Genomic DNA, 15,021 nt, shown 5'->3' with positions numbered 1-15,021 from the left:
CTACCCGAGGGGTCCCGGATTGCAATAGGGTGCAGGCTGGGCTGAGGGACCACCCCCCTTCCCCCCACACACAAATTTTGCGCACCAGGCCTCTGGTCTAATCTAATAAAAGAAAAACATGCAAATTGACTGTACCTTTGCTACACCCCAAGCCACGCCCACCAGCCAATCAGAGTGGCTATATGCAAATTAACCCAACCAAGATGGCGGCCAGCAGCCACGGAGCTGGAGTAAGAAGGAGGCTTGGTTGCCCCTGCGATGGAGGAAGCCAAGCTTCCCCCCTGCCCTGGCTGGCTCTGGCCTCTGCTGAAGGCAACAAAGTTTCAATTATAGAAGAAAAATAAATCCCAGATATCTGCTTCCAGCCAGCCTCCACTGGGAGCTTGGGTGGCTGGGAGCTGTGGCCAGCCTGCAAACAGCCCTCAGCCCCTCACCCAGTCTGGCCAGGCACCCCAGCGGGGACCCCCACCCTGAAGGGGCTGTTGCCAGCCTGAAAACGGCCCTCAGGCCTTCACCCAGACTGGCCAGGCGCCCCAGTGGGGACCCCCACCCTGAAGGGGCTGTGGCCAGCGTGCAAACAGCCATCAGCACCTCACCCAGGCTGGCCAGGCCCCCCAGCGGGGACCCCCACCCTGAAGGAGCTGTGGCCAGCCTGAAAACGGCCCTCAGCCCCTGACCCAGGCTGGCCAGGCACCCCAGTGAGACCCCCACCCTGATCTGGGACACCCTTCAGGGCAAACCAGCTGGCCCCCCACCCATGCACCAGGCCTCTATCCTATATAATAAAAGGGTAATATGCAAATTGACCCTAACAGCAGAACGACTGGGAATGACTGGTCACTATGACACACACTGACCACCAGGGGGCAGACACTCAATGCAGGAGCTGCCCCCTGGTGGTCAGTGTGCTCCCATAGGGGGAGCTCTGCTCAGTCATAAGCCAGGCTGATGGCTGCCAGTACAGCGGTGGTGGTGGGAGCCTCTCCCGCCTCCTCAGCAGCTCTAAGGATGTCCGACTGCAGCTTAGGCCTGCTCCCCGCTGGCAAGTGGGCATCCCCCAAGGGCTGCCTGGCTGCCAGAGGGATATCTGACTGCCAGCTTAGGCCCGATCCCCCGGGGAGCAGGCCTTAGCCAGCAGGTGGACATCCCCTGAGGGTTCCCAGACTGCGAGAACCCTGCGAGGCCGGGCTGAGGGACCCCCCCCCCCCTTCCCGAGTGCACAAATTTTTGTGCACTGGGCCTCTAGTCCTATATATTAAAAGGGTAATATAGACCAAACAGCAGAAAAATGGAACCAATCAAACCGTAATATGCTAATGATATGCTAAGGCTTCTCAACCGTTCGCTATGATGTGCACTGACCACTAGGGAGCAGATGCTCCGACCAGTAGGTTAGCATGCTGCTTGGGTCCAGCAGATTGGGACTGAGCAAGATGGGCCGGACACGCCCTGGAGCCCTCCTGTGGTCCCTCCCCGGCCCTATCATGCCCAGGTGGGGTCCCTCAGTTTGGTCTGCACCCTCTCACAATCTGGGACCCCTCAGGGGATGTCGGAGTGCCAGTTTCAGCCCAATCCCGCAGGCCACTCCCCTTGGGAGGTTGCCAGATGCAGGGCTCATGGCTGGTGCGTGCTTCTTTGGCAGAGGGAGCCTCTCCTAATCAGGACTGATTGGGCACGAGCCTGCAGCAGTCACAGTGGGGCCAGGATGAGCAGGAGTGGCAGGTAGGAGCTGCAGGTGGTGTTGGATGGCGGGTTTTGGTCTGATCCCTGCAGGCCACCCAGAGGAACCCCACCTGTGTGCAAATTCGTGCACTGGACCTCTAGTAATGACCTTGGATTCCTAGATGTGGAATCTATGTTGTATGTATTTCTGTATGCCTGTTTAGTAAAAGTTAATGTTGATAATAGTATTTCCCCTAGTAACTAGTTTTTTATTAGTTTAGATTTACCTAAAGATCTATAGGTAGGTGAGGTTTCTTAAAATAGTAAAATACAAACATGCCAAACTACAGGTAAAAATCTAAAGAGGAGAAAGTGGTGGAAGACTGTCTTAGTGGGTATAGAAGGGTCTGCCATTACATTCCAGGTGTTTGGGTTTTATTTAACCTGCTACCCATAACTCCACGGCAATGGCAGGATAATTGCCCGTTTACCCAGTCCTGTTAGAACACTTATGTACACTGCCCATCGCAGTGGCGGCCTGTGTGCTGACTGTGCGCTGTTCTGTTTCAGTACGCCATTCAAAGAACTGCATTTGACCGCTGTGCTAACTCGTCCCAGGCTGGGGGCACGCTTTCCATTGCCAATGGTCCCAACCTGACCCTTTTGGTGAGGCAGCTTCTGTTTTTTTACAAACAGAACGAAGACTCAAAACGTTTGGTGAGTGTTAACTGTGTTTTCACTAACCTAGTTTTATAGAATCTCCAGTTTCTAAAATGCAGTCAGATAACCCTCCACTGTCTCATCTTCATGAACTTTTCCTCAGCGGGAGTAGGTCGTCTTTGTGGTGATATGTTTTACCTCTTAAAGATCGATGTAAATTTTCAATATGGAAAATTTCAAATATTAGAAAAAGTAGAATAGTGTGCTGAGCCATCCACCACATACCCATGACAGTCATTGACACCTGGTTTCATACAGAACCCTCCACACCTGTGCCTTTGATCACTGTGAAGGGAATCATAAATATCATAGCCTGTTATCAGTAAGTTATTTAGTCTAAATCCCAAATTATAGGGTCTCTTTCTTTTTTTTTTTTTTTTTTAAATATATTTTATTGATTTTTTACAGAGAAGAAGGGAGAGGGATAGAGAGTTAGAAACATCGATGAGAGAAACATCGATCAGCTGCCTCCTGCACACCCCCCACTGGGGAAGTGCCCACAACCCAGGTACATGCCCTCGACCGGAATCGAACCTGGGACCCTTCAGTCCGCAGGCCGACGCTCTATCCGCTGAGCCAAACCGGCTTTGGCTATAGGGTCTCTTTCTTAAAACAACCAAAATATACTTGGATAACTGAACTACTTAACTTGTCTAGGCCAGCGGTCGGCGAACTCATTAGTCAACAGAGCCAAATATCAACGGTACAACGATTGAAATTTCTTTTGAGATCCAAATTTTTAAAACTTAAACTATATAGGTAGGTACATTGTTATTAACTTAATTAGGGTACTCCTAAGGCTTAGGAAGAGCCACACTCCAGGGGCCAAAGAGCTGCAGTTTGCCGACCACGGGTCTAGGCTTCTGATGTTATCAGTGATGAGGAGCAGTGTGAGTTAATGGTGGGAGTACATAGGGATGCACAAATGAACAGTCGGTGCAGAGGACAAAGGCATACCTTCCAGCTTGGCCAGTGTTTGGCTGCAGGTCCCAGCCCTGCTTCCTGAGTGAGCTGGGCTGGACGGTGGGAAGAACATGCCATAAACTAGAGCCGGTCTAGGGGGCAGTGCCAGTGGCTACCCCCTCCCCCACTCCCCACCCTACGCTCTGGACTTCCTGAGTGCTGGCCCTTCCAGGCGTCTCTCTGAAGTTTAGAGGAAGCAGCTTCAGGAAAGTACCACAGCAGGTTGTCCTGGTTCCATGTACTTTGGTCTGGTCGAGGGAAGATCACCACGAGCTGACAGGCGGTGCGAGGGGCGGTCAGCCGGTTGTCTCCGAGCACCCTTCCCTTAGGAATTGCTCCTGCCTCCTCCAGGTATAAAATCTGGTTGCTCTCCCAGGGGTTCCACAGGTGCAGCAGGCACAACTGGAGAGCTGGGAGGGGGACGCGCATGCTGACTCCAGCCCCTGAGCAAATACGAGGCCAAGCCTCCTGTGCAGAGTCTGAATCAGTAGAATTAAATGCCTTCAAACCTGGTTAATGTGACGAGTGAACTTGATATTCAGTTTGCAAACAAAAATGTAAACACAGTAAATCAGTTACACTGGGGAAGTCTCCTGGCCAGTCTTCAGATTCCCTGACTTCCAGTGCGTGTGTCAGGCGCTCTGTGCAGGACTAAGCATAGGGCTCCCCATCCTCACCCCCTCCCTTTGTTTATTTCAGTGACTTGACCTGTGATCTGTGTTACAAATAAAGCAGAAGCGATTCCTCATTAGGTATTGAGTTTTCAGAGTCATCTGTGGCAGCTGCATCCATACAAACAGGATGCGAGTTCGAGATCTGTCTGATATTTGCTGAACTCACTGAGGTGATTCTGTGATCCTGACTTTTTCCCCAGCTGCATTGAGACACAACTGCCAAATAAAACTGGGGGATATTTAAAGTGTACACCGTGATGATTCTGTGTACATAAACACTGAAAGGTTCCTGCCACCTAGTTGAGGAACAACACATCCATCACCTCAGCGTCACACACTTGAGCGCCTGCTGGAAGCAGTGGGCCCGAGTGCCTTTCCTGCCAGAGCTGCCTGGAGCACGCAGCAGGAGAGGGTGCTGGGGACATGTGCCCTGTGTGACTAGTCTCATCATTGGGGTCGCCTGTATTTGTAGTATGGATTGCTCATTTTTCAAATGTACTGTTTCGGTTTCAGATTTACATGAGTTTTAAGTGTTTTTGTTTTAGTAATAAATTTAGTAATTTAGCTTACTGCCGGAGTGCCATTTTAAGGGACAATTGACAGCATGTGTATACCACTCAATAAAACCTGACCCAGAGGAGTCACTTCTCACCATGTCTGATCGGTTAGTGTTGGTTACATGTCTGTTTACCACCTGAGGGGATTTGAAATGTTGGTGATTTGTCACAACTAGCTCTGTGGATTGAGAGTTGTAATCTGTGTGTTTTGCTGTTTCAGATATGGATGTATCAGAACCTCATTAAGCACAGCTCTCTGTTTGTCCAGCAGTTGGATGGATCCGACAGACTTACATGCTTATTTCATTTAAAGAGGTTGATGAGCCTCTGCTGCAGGTAAATCTCTTCGTCTTCGGCAGCGTGTGTAAATGTGCTGATCCCTTTGAATATCTGGACGAGTACCTGAGACAGTGGGGGTTTTGTTTGCTTTTGATACAATGGAGTATTCTGTGTGTTAAAATTTTCCTCGTGGTGAACATGGCCTGTAGACATTAAAATGTAGGTCAAAGTACCATCCAGGGGATATTTTCTTTCAAGTGTGCCCTGGGATAACTGTGTGACCCGGCAGACGCCTGGTGTCAGAAACAGCTAGAGCACTGCTGCTCTGAGCCCTATATTGTTCTGAATTCTGCTCGACTACGCCAGCTGTAGGGCAGGTTCCTTCTCGAACCCTGCCCATTGCACTAACTGCTGGTCTGAGCCCCTCTGCCAGGGACTAGACCTCTTGGACACCAGGTCTTAGATCGAGAAGCCATGAGAAGTTCTGGGTGTATATAAGGAAGCCTTTATTATAGAAGCCAGTGGCCATATAGCCATCATACAAAACGGTCCTTCACAGCAGTCCCATACAGGTAGCCACACACTGACTGGTGAACAAATATATCTTTCCCACAAAGGCAGCATTTTTAGCCTCTCTACCCACAGCTATTATCTGAGCAGCTGCACACTGCCCTTAGACTCACTGCCTCACATAATATTGGCACTTGAGCTCTCTGGCCTCAGTAGCCTCTCCTGCCTCCCCAGCTTCTCTCTCCTCTTTAGCATACTAACTTTACATGGTAGCCATATCTGAGCTCTCCATGAGCTCTTAGCCTTTCATCGTAGCAGCACCAGCTCTCAGCTTCATCTGCCTCATCTGAGCTCACTAGCCTTAGTAGTATCTATACAAACAGTCCTCGGGGTTTGTCGGACTTGACGTACGTCGTTTCGTGGTTACATTGCCATCTCCCATTTATTTATTTAAAAAAAAAAGTTCCGTCATTTCGATGTATGTACATATGTGCTTTATGTTTTTTATCATTTATTTACCACAAGTAAAGGTCAGGAATTGTTATCTTTCTTTTAAATTTTTTTTACTGTTGCACTTCATTACTGCTGTATATGTGCTCCATGTGACTGACGTAGGTGCTTATGTAGGTGGATTCTGACTTACAGCGAAAATCGCGTTACCTCACACCATAGGAACGGATCCCCAATGTAACCCGAGGACCTACTGTATATAATGGGCTAATACGCTAAGTGTCCAGCCGACCGGTCACTATGACATGCAGTGACCACCAGGGGGCAGACCTCAATGCATGAGCTGCTGTGACGCATACAGAGAAATGACACCACGGACCTGGAGCCCACAAAGCAACACTCGGCTCCCCCCAAGTGGGACAGGAGCCCCACCACCACCCCATGGCACAAAATGCGGCTCACAGTCCAGCCCGGAAACGGTCGCTGTGGGCGCCGGGTAATGACGTCACGTAGCAACACCCGGCTTCCTCTTCCTTGCGACAGGCCATTTAACAACAAACGGCACCTAGCTACGACTAGCCTCCTTGAAGTTTCTTCAGCTCCAAAACATGACTTCCTTTATAGCCAGGTGCAAACATTTCACACTTTAACCAAATGTCTGTGAAGCGTTTTCCCATGCCTCATCTCACTTGATACTCACAGAAGTCCTGGAGTATGTAGACAGGATACTCAGTGGAATCCTGTTTTCTTTTAATTAGCTGGAAAATGATTTAGAACGTTTAGAAACCTGACCCGACTGAAAAGAAGTTAAGAAATGGTGGACCTTGAAAATGACTTCAGGGTTTCTCACTGCACAGAATATAGTCAAACACTGCTGCAGTTAAATATTTTATCCTTTGTTCTCCCTGCGTGACTTACAATAATAATCTGCTTCATGTTGATATTTACTGTGTTGCTGACAATTACCTGAAAGAGAAGTTGGGGTGCTTCACTGGGCTGGAAAAAGTTTAGCTACGTCAGAAAGCAGGTCTAATTAAGCAAGTTTATTCTATAGCTATAAAAGGCTAAGTTGACTCGCGCATGCGTGCAATACATATAAAGCTCTCACTGGCACCAATCGCACACGTGTGTTTTGATCTGCATTGTCGATTGTGAATTTGGTTGACACTTCTATTATAGAGAAATGGCGAATAGCAATATTTAAATATTCTAATTAATTTCCTTTCAATGTGCATGAATCTGTGCACCGGGCCACTAGTACTTTAATGCTACTTAGACAAAAGAGGCCTCGTTCCAGTAGTTACATCCATCATTTGGGTTATAGAAGGGCACAGTGTACCGTGAGATCGCTGTGGCCTTGCACCTGCAAATGGTATCTTAGTCTTGAACATTCTCATTCAGATTCCCATGTTTAGAGTGGCCTTGGCCATCCAGCGTACTATCAACAAGGCCTTGAGTATCTGGCGTCTGGCATCATTCCCACACCTGGTTACTAGGGAATGGATTGGCCAATAGCGAGGCCTCCTGCGGTGAGAACAGTTCTGCTCTCCCAGGGCCTCTGCCTTTGAAGCCAGCCTTTTGCCAGGCTCTCAGTGTGACTTATGCATGAACCTGAAGTAAGCCATTTCCATGACTTGCTTGGATTCAGTCTACAAAATCACATGTTTAAGTGATGTGAACTGTTAGTACCTAAGTGAAAGAGCAAGTTAGTATTTTCGCCATCTTTATACAATTGCTGTATCTGCAGTAGCAGAAGTTTCAAATGATTCTGAGCCTAGATACAATTTCAGTTAATTTTCTAGAGGCTGCATTAGAAAAGCTTGTTTAGGATTCCTCTCAGAACTAGGCCTCATTAACCCTTTGAGTGCCAACCAATATCCTAGGAACTATGCTAAAATTGCCAAGGCATTTTTGCTGATTTTACAGCAGTTTACGGGGGAAAAATTATGAATCGCAAGTAAATGAGGTTACATGTTCAAAAACTTAAGGAAACCTTTACTACATTGACATATTTAGCAATATCATCATCACTAATAAAAGCAGACTTAGAACTGGACGCCATTTCGAAGCTTTGATAGCGCTCCCGGCACTTTTGGCAAAAGACAGGAGGAGCGCGATCGCGCTCCCTGGCACTCTAGGGGTTAACATACTTTCCCAAAATATTTAGCTGATCCAAAAAGTAGAGAACCTCATAAAAGCGAGAGAACCCAGAGGACCACAAATCCCAAGAATTTCCTTTTTTTTCCCCTAATGCCTTGTGTTTTTTGGAAACTTTTACTTTGAAAAATACATTATATGCACCATACTCTAGAGCAGCGATTTTCAACCGGTGTGCCACAAGAAGTTTGAAAATATGCCATACCTGACTGAACCCAGACCCTTCGGTCCACGGGCTGACACTCCAACCAGTGAGCCAAACCAGCCAGGGCCTAACATGCTTTTGAAAGACAATCATTTAGAAAGTAATTTCAATAGATGATGTATCAAAATATAATTTCTCCTTTCTTTCCAACTTTTTGTTTTGAAAAATTTCTAACACCCACAGTAGTTGAAAGAATCCTCCTATATAATAAAAGAGAAACATGCAAATTGACCGTCCCTCTGCTATGCTCACCAGCCAATCAGGAGAGTATGCAAATTAACCCAACAAAGATGGTGGGTTAATTTGCATACACAGGCGCCGAGCGGCCTGGGTCCTGGGAACATCCTTGGGACCCAGGCCACTCCTGGCCTGTAGGCCCGCACGTAGGCCCTGAACAGCCGGGGTCCCAGAACGCCTCTGGGCCTATGGGCGCAGGCGCCAAGCAGATGTTCCTGCCCGGTGGCTGCTTGCGAATGCACCAAGCGGCAGCCCGGGTCCACGCCCCCCAGCCCAGCGCCCATCACAGGGCAAACAGGCCAGGCCTCCCCTCATCGATAGCGGGGCGAACAGAACAGGCCTCCCCTCATCGATAGCGGGGCGAACAGAACAGGCCGCCCCGCGAACAATCGCAGGGTTAACAGAACAGCCCTCCCCACGATGGATACCCGGGCAAACAGAACAGGCCTCCCCGCGATCGATCGTGGGCGAACAGAACAGGCACGCCTCCCCACGATCCCAGGCGAAGAAGCCCTTCTGACCAGTCTGCGCTATGGACCTGTTTGGGTGGGTGGCGCCGAGTCTGGGACCTCTAGCCTGCAGCCACGGGAAGACTCCCTCTCCCCAGAGTTAGGAGCACCAGCCCTGGTCCACCCAGCGCCGGGTCCTGACTGCAGGGCCGAGTTCCTGCAGGCTGGGGTTTGATCCCTAGGCATTAGCAATAGGAGACCAGTGCCTTTGTTATTGCTGTGTGTCCGGGTTTTAATTGGACAAATGCCCGGCGTTCCTGGGCACCAGTTTAGCAAAATCTTTTAGGAGGAGAATTCTGTCTGGGTTTCCTCAAATTCCCTCAGCCATTACTCCTCTGTAAAGGTGCAGAACAGGTGAGGCCCCTTAAATCAAAATCAGAGGTCTCCAGCAACAGTGGCCCCTCTCATCACAGTCATTTGGACTGGATGGCATTTGAATATTTATCTAGGCACCATGACAGGGAACACACAAGCTCAAGTCATGATCTCTGCCTTAAATAATTCACAATCTTACTAGAGCGAGTGGATGATAAAAGCGCAGTAATGACATCAGAATGTAAGGCAACAATACAGAGAGGAACAGAGGTAATTGCTATGATGATTTTCCAACAATTAGTACAAAGAGTATGTGCTGTGAATTAAATAAAAAAAATATGTGTGGAAGTAGCTGCTTCATGAGTATGGGATCCCTTCCTATTTTAAAAGAAACTGAGTTCCATGTGAACTGTGTAATATGCTATGATATCTGAGGCACAGGACAAGGGGAGGCCCTAAGTGTACTATGCTTTGATATTTGAGTCATTCTTTATTGTTCAATGTGAATTATTTCTGCACACCTCAGTTTTGTAATAGTTAAATTACTAGAATAATACATCTTGCTATAAAATATTACTATAAGAGCAAATGATCAGGTGACATTTATTGTTATTTTCTATAAATGAGCACAATCTCTGGTATGCTAAAGTGATAGGTATTATAGAAATATTCAGATAGGGAGACCTACAGGCTTGATTACAAGTGAGGCTTACTATCACAACCCAAATTTATTGCTTAAAAAAAAAAGCAGGGAGCCAACTTGAAACTGAACCAAATATAAGCCCTTGAAGGGCAAATGTAAATTGGATAAGCTTTGCTATTACAAGAGCAAGAAGAAAAAAATCAGATGCAAGAATGAGAAGCACATTGCATCCACTCTAAGCTGCTGTTAAAGAAAAAGAATGATATGCTATAAAATACTTAATACAGATTGTAAAGAGATTTGTTCAAAGAGGATTTCCTAGAGTAGGTGGTATTGCAGTTAATTTTTTTAAATGTGAAGAGGTTAGCTAGATAAGAAAAAGGTGTAGGGGTCCCAAATTGCAGAGGGTGCAGGCGGGGATGAGGGACCCCTCCCCCCCCCGCCCCCGTGCACGAATTTTGTGCACTGGGCCTCAAGTCTTATATAATAAAACCCTAATATGCAAATTGACCGAATGGCGGAACAACTGGTTGCTATGATGCGCACTGACCACCAGGGGACAGACATTCAACGCAGGAGCTGCCCCTTGATGGTCAGTGTATGCTCCCTTCCTCTCTGTAAAAAAATCAATAAAATATATTTAAAAATAATAATAATAGATGACTTAGGGCCAGAAATGTAGGTTAACTTTTCTGCGGAGTGGACATTGCAAGGATGGAAAGTCTTGACGTCTTTGAAGGAGATAACAGGCCCTTTAAAGAGAAGAGGCCCTCGCTGCGTTGCATTAGCTGCAGTTCATGGACCACAGCAGTTCGTACGCTGCGTTTGTGGTCCGCACTCTTTCCTGCCTGTCTCTTAGTGGTGGTGCACTTTTCATCTCTGTAAGCCCAGTGCCAACATACTGTTTGGCACGTAATAAGGATTCAAAAAAAAGTGTGAATGACAGAAAATTTGCTTATTTTCCTGTCTGAGTCGGCCTCTTCCAAGGACATTCCGGTAGAAGAGCAGAGTGGCTCGAGCACCAACCTTAGCAAACGGCAGTGAGCGAGGAAACGGCGATGTTTGCTATCAAATAAGTATGTGAATCCCTTTTTTCCTTTTTACAGGTTATTGCAAAGCTGTAATGATGACAGTTTGAATGTTGCACTTCCAATGAGAATGCTTGAGGTGTTTTCATCCGAGAAGACTTACTTACCTGTTTTACAAGATGCTAGCTATGTGGTGTCAGTAATTGAGCAAGTTTTGCACTACATGATTCAGAATGGTAAGTGGTGGGCGGGTCCACACTGGGCTGAGCTGGGGCTGGCCTTGGGTGAGGTGAGCACACTTTCTTTGAGCATTGCCTGGGACTTGGCACAGAAGCAGCATGCACAGTTGAGGGAGCATGTGCTGGTGGTCGCACATCCTGACATCTGCCCTGTCTCCACCCAACCTAACATTTGGAAATGTGTTCAGTCTCTTCACTTGCATTTTCCCATCGCTTGTAAGTGAAGCAAGATAGTGTACGTCTGCTGCCAGCCGTCCTCCTGGGCACACTGGGCACACGCTGTCTGCGGTGCAGTGGCCAGCCCTCCATGGCCATGCTGCACTGGGACGGGCAGATCTGCCAGCGGGACCTGTCCCACTGCGACGCAGCCTTGAGGCACCACCTTAGTTCATAGAGGAGAGGAAGACATGTGGTGTCTTTTATTTTCTTCCCAGCCTGCTGGGACAGCTTTGTGCACTGATGCTCTGAAGAGGATGGCCCTGGGGACACATCAGTGACATCATTTGGAGAAAGACTATGAAATGCATATGATTTTACAAGGTTTATGATCAAGTTAAATAGTGTAAAATAAAGCAATTTAAAAATCGGATTCCCAGTGTTTCCTCAGGTAGAAAGTCAAATACTTCAGGACTTGGACTCCAGAGTATTAGTTAGCATTAAAAATATGTATTATAAGTTCTGGAAAGTAGTTCTTGCTGATAAAGCATAAGTAAGTTTGCTTTTGTTTGCTTGAAGTGATGGACTAATCTGGATTAAATCTAGCTAATTTAATCCTGATGTTAAAACTGTAAAAATTAATTGAAAGTCTTATACATCTCAACCTTACTGTTTGGCTTAGGTTTTTTGTTTTTTTTTAAAGACACCCTTCTTAGTTTGCTATAAGATTAGTGAATTAGTTAAAAAGTAAATTGAAATTGATGGAATTTGATCTTTTAAAAAACAAATTAGTGATAATCAGAAATGGTCCATTGTTTTCATTGGTGTATCTAGTATATTGATTTAAGAATAAGCATTTAATTAGAATTTTTACTTTTCTTGTTTTCTAAAAATATAGTGAAAACTAAAATACGCATTAGTTTGGAATGCGTCTAGAAATGGGAAATGCTTCAAAATTGTGCACTGAAGCTGCTGCTTCTAGCATCTTTGTACCATAGCCTTTCTTCAGCTGTTTTGGTAAATTACTTTCTGACATTATTCTATGAAATCTTGGCAGTCGCGTTTCACTGGTCACCACTGTCTGTGAGGTGGTTAACAAAGGGGGTCTGACGACGGAGCACCAAGTGGTCATTGCTTGGTGTTCATGGCTTGAGTGCACATCTGGGTCCAACTGTTTTCAGGGGCGAAGTCAGCAATGGCTGTTTCCCAGGTGTACCACCAGGTGTGTCTGTGCAGTGCTGAGGTGTTCACAGGAGGCACCCCAAGAGTGGATTAGAAAGAGGCACATGTTTCTAAAAGACTAGACGATTTGGGTCGTTGGTGATACCACCAGAAATCCCACAAAAGCTTAGAGAGGTTGTGAAAGTCATTGCTTCTATTCACATGGAGTTGCCTTTTAAACAGATTCCTTAGTGCCCATTTTGTGATCCATAAAGATACAATTTTCTCTCAAAGGAATAGAGAAAAGGCTGATTCCAGGTCTCATTAAGTAGATGAAAAGTGAGACCTGGGTCCCAGGAGCTCCCCAAAGTCCACTCCATTGGCCAAAAAGAGGGCAGCCTGAGCATTGGCCAGAGAGAGGACAGTCTGAGTATCAGGATGACAATGCAGTGTGTCAGAATACATCAGTATGTTTAAGTCCGTGAGTCGGCAAGATATTTCAAAACAAAACTCAGAGGTTCCGGTCAGGATGGTAGCATAGGGAAACATGGGACTCACTGCCTCCCATAACCACATCAAAATTACAACTAAAATACAGAACAACCATCATTCAGAACCACCTGAAATCTAGCTGAAAGGAAGTCCTACAATAGGGAATTAAAAAAGCACATCAAGACTGATAGGAAGGGCAGAGACATGGTGGGGGGGGGGGGGGGCGTGGAACCAGCTGCTCCCGCACCCACATGTGGAGGTTTTCCTGAGGACCTAGGGGTCCCAGCCCCACACCATGCCATCGTTCCAGTACTGGGAAGATAAGTCCCTACAACTTGTGGCTGTAAAAACCAGCTGAGATTGTGGCTGAGTGAGGGTGTGTGTGGGGGGAGGGGAGGCTGCAGGAGTCCTGGCAGTTCCTCTTAAAGGGCCCAGGCATGGACTTATTCAGACTCATTTCATTCCCTCTGAACTCCAGCCCTGGGGCAGCAGCGTGAAAGGAACCTGGGACATTCAGGGAGGAACTAACTCGTCTGGAATCAGGGCAAGAGCTGGAGGGGCAGCTTTCTCCCAGACAGAAGGGCTGGCAGAGGCCAGTGTTCCTCTGCTGAGCCCTCCCTGCCACACTGCAGAGAGACCTTATCTGAACCTCCATCAGCCTGGCCCACACTGTTCACCTTGTGCTGGTGATGCTCCAAAACCCCGCCCCCGCCCTCGCCCCCCCCCCCCCCCCACTACTTGCAGGCTCATCTAAGTCAGTTCCACTGGCTTTTCGTTTCTTTTTTTGATTTTAGAGAGAATTGGAGAGGGATAGAAAGATAGGAACACTTTTTTTTTTTTCCCCAGAGGAAGGGAGAGTGGGGAGAGAGAGAGGGAGGGAAATATCAATGAGAGAGAAACATTAATTGGCTGCCTCCTGCATGCCCCCAAGTGGGGATTAAGCCCACAACCCCAGCATTATTCCCTGACTGGGAATTGAACCAATGACCTCTTGGTTCATGTGTCACCACATAACCCCTGAGCCACACTGGCCAGGCTCCAGTGGCTTTTCCATACGCCTGGTCTCTCTTGCCTCATGCTTTTAACTTTCCTAAAACTCTCAAATAAGCAGGAGCTGGCCTCAGCGTGCCCCGTACTGCCGGGAGCCTGTCCATCCTTGCTGTTTCAAGGGACCTGGCATATATGGCATACTGTTCTTAATATGTTTGCTCACCTTCTTGGCACTATGTGTTTTAACCAAGGTCACCTCTCTGAGAAAGGTTGTTTCCCAGGTAGGGATTTTCCCCTGAAGTTAGGGAGGGAATAAAACCCCTTAACTAAGTGCCAGGCAGGTAATTAATCACTTTAACTACGAACAATCATGCTTAAGCTACATAATCTTTACTCCCTGGAATGGAGATAAGAAACGCCCTAACCTTTGGAATAGAGATTGATAGGATTGGAATCAACTGGTATAAATACAGATGTAACAAGACAACAGGACACAGAACCTAGGCACAGAACCTACACAGAACCTAGAGACAGAAGAACTTCGCTGGAGAGAACATGGCAAAGATCCTGGACAGAAACTGGAGACAGAACCTAGAGATAGAACCTAGCGAGAGAACCTGGCTACAGAACCTGGATAGAACATGGCAAGAGAACCTGACTAGAACCTGGTGACTGAACCTGGCTGGAGAACCTGGACAGAACCTGGCGACTAAACTTGGCCGGAGAACCTACAGAACCTGGCAATAGAACCAGGCAAGAGAACCCAACCATGCTGATCAACTGAACACTGCCTCTGTGTCATTCCTTCTTCGCCGACTCCGTCCACACCTTTGGGGACCCCTGGACCTGCTGGGGTGGGACCCCAGCACCATACCTCTCAATAAGAGGCTGTAGGCATGGCACTAGCGGCAGCCCACTCTGATTCATAGCTTGGTCTCTCCTGGGCACCTTCAAGCCCAACACAAGTAGCAGCCATCTGCAGGTTGCCTTGCAGCTCTTGCTGGGTGGTCCTGTGCAGGGCACAGGCAGAGGCTGATTTTGCACCTCCTGGGAGGCCTGAGAATCAGTACACCC

At 47.5% G+C, this 15,021-nt stretch overlaps 1 protein-coding gene across 6 annotated transcripts in view; it reads left to right on the top strand.

Moving 5' to 3' along the window:
• The window catches only part of UBE3C (ubiquitin protein ligase E3C), a 114,282-nt gene that overhangs the window by 18,918 nt on the left and 80,343 nt on the right, over positions 1-15,021 (top strand). For 4 of the 6 annotated variants that reach the window (XM_059711338.1, XM_059711342.1, XM_059711340.1 and 1 more), the window contains exons 4-6: positions 2,233-2,379; positions 4,797-4,912; positions 10,988-11,145. In XM_059711338.1, coding sequence (XP_059567321.1) covers positions 2,233-2,379; positions 4,797-4,912; positions 10,988-11,145 — 421 coding nt within the window. The remainder of the gene's footprint in view (positions 1-2,232; positions 2,380-4,796; positions 4,913-10,987; positions 11,146-15,021) is intronic. The other 2 variants (XM_059711341.1, XM_059711343.1) reach the window with 2 other exon arrangements.

Source organism: Myotis daubentonii, chromosome 10 (assembly GCF_963259705.1).
Source record: "Myotis daubentonii chromosome 10, mMyoDau2.1, whole genome shotgun sequence".
In the NCBI taxonomy this organism is placed as follows: Eukaryota; Metazoa; Chordata; class Mammalia; order Chiroptera; family Vespertilionidae; genus Myotis; species Myotis daubentonii.
Note: the sequence above shows the minus strand (reverse complement) of the source record. Positions and strands in the feature narration are given on the sequence as shown.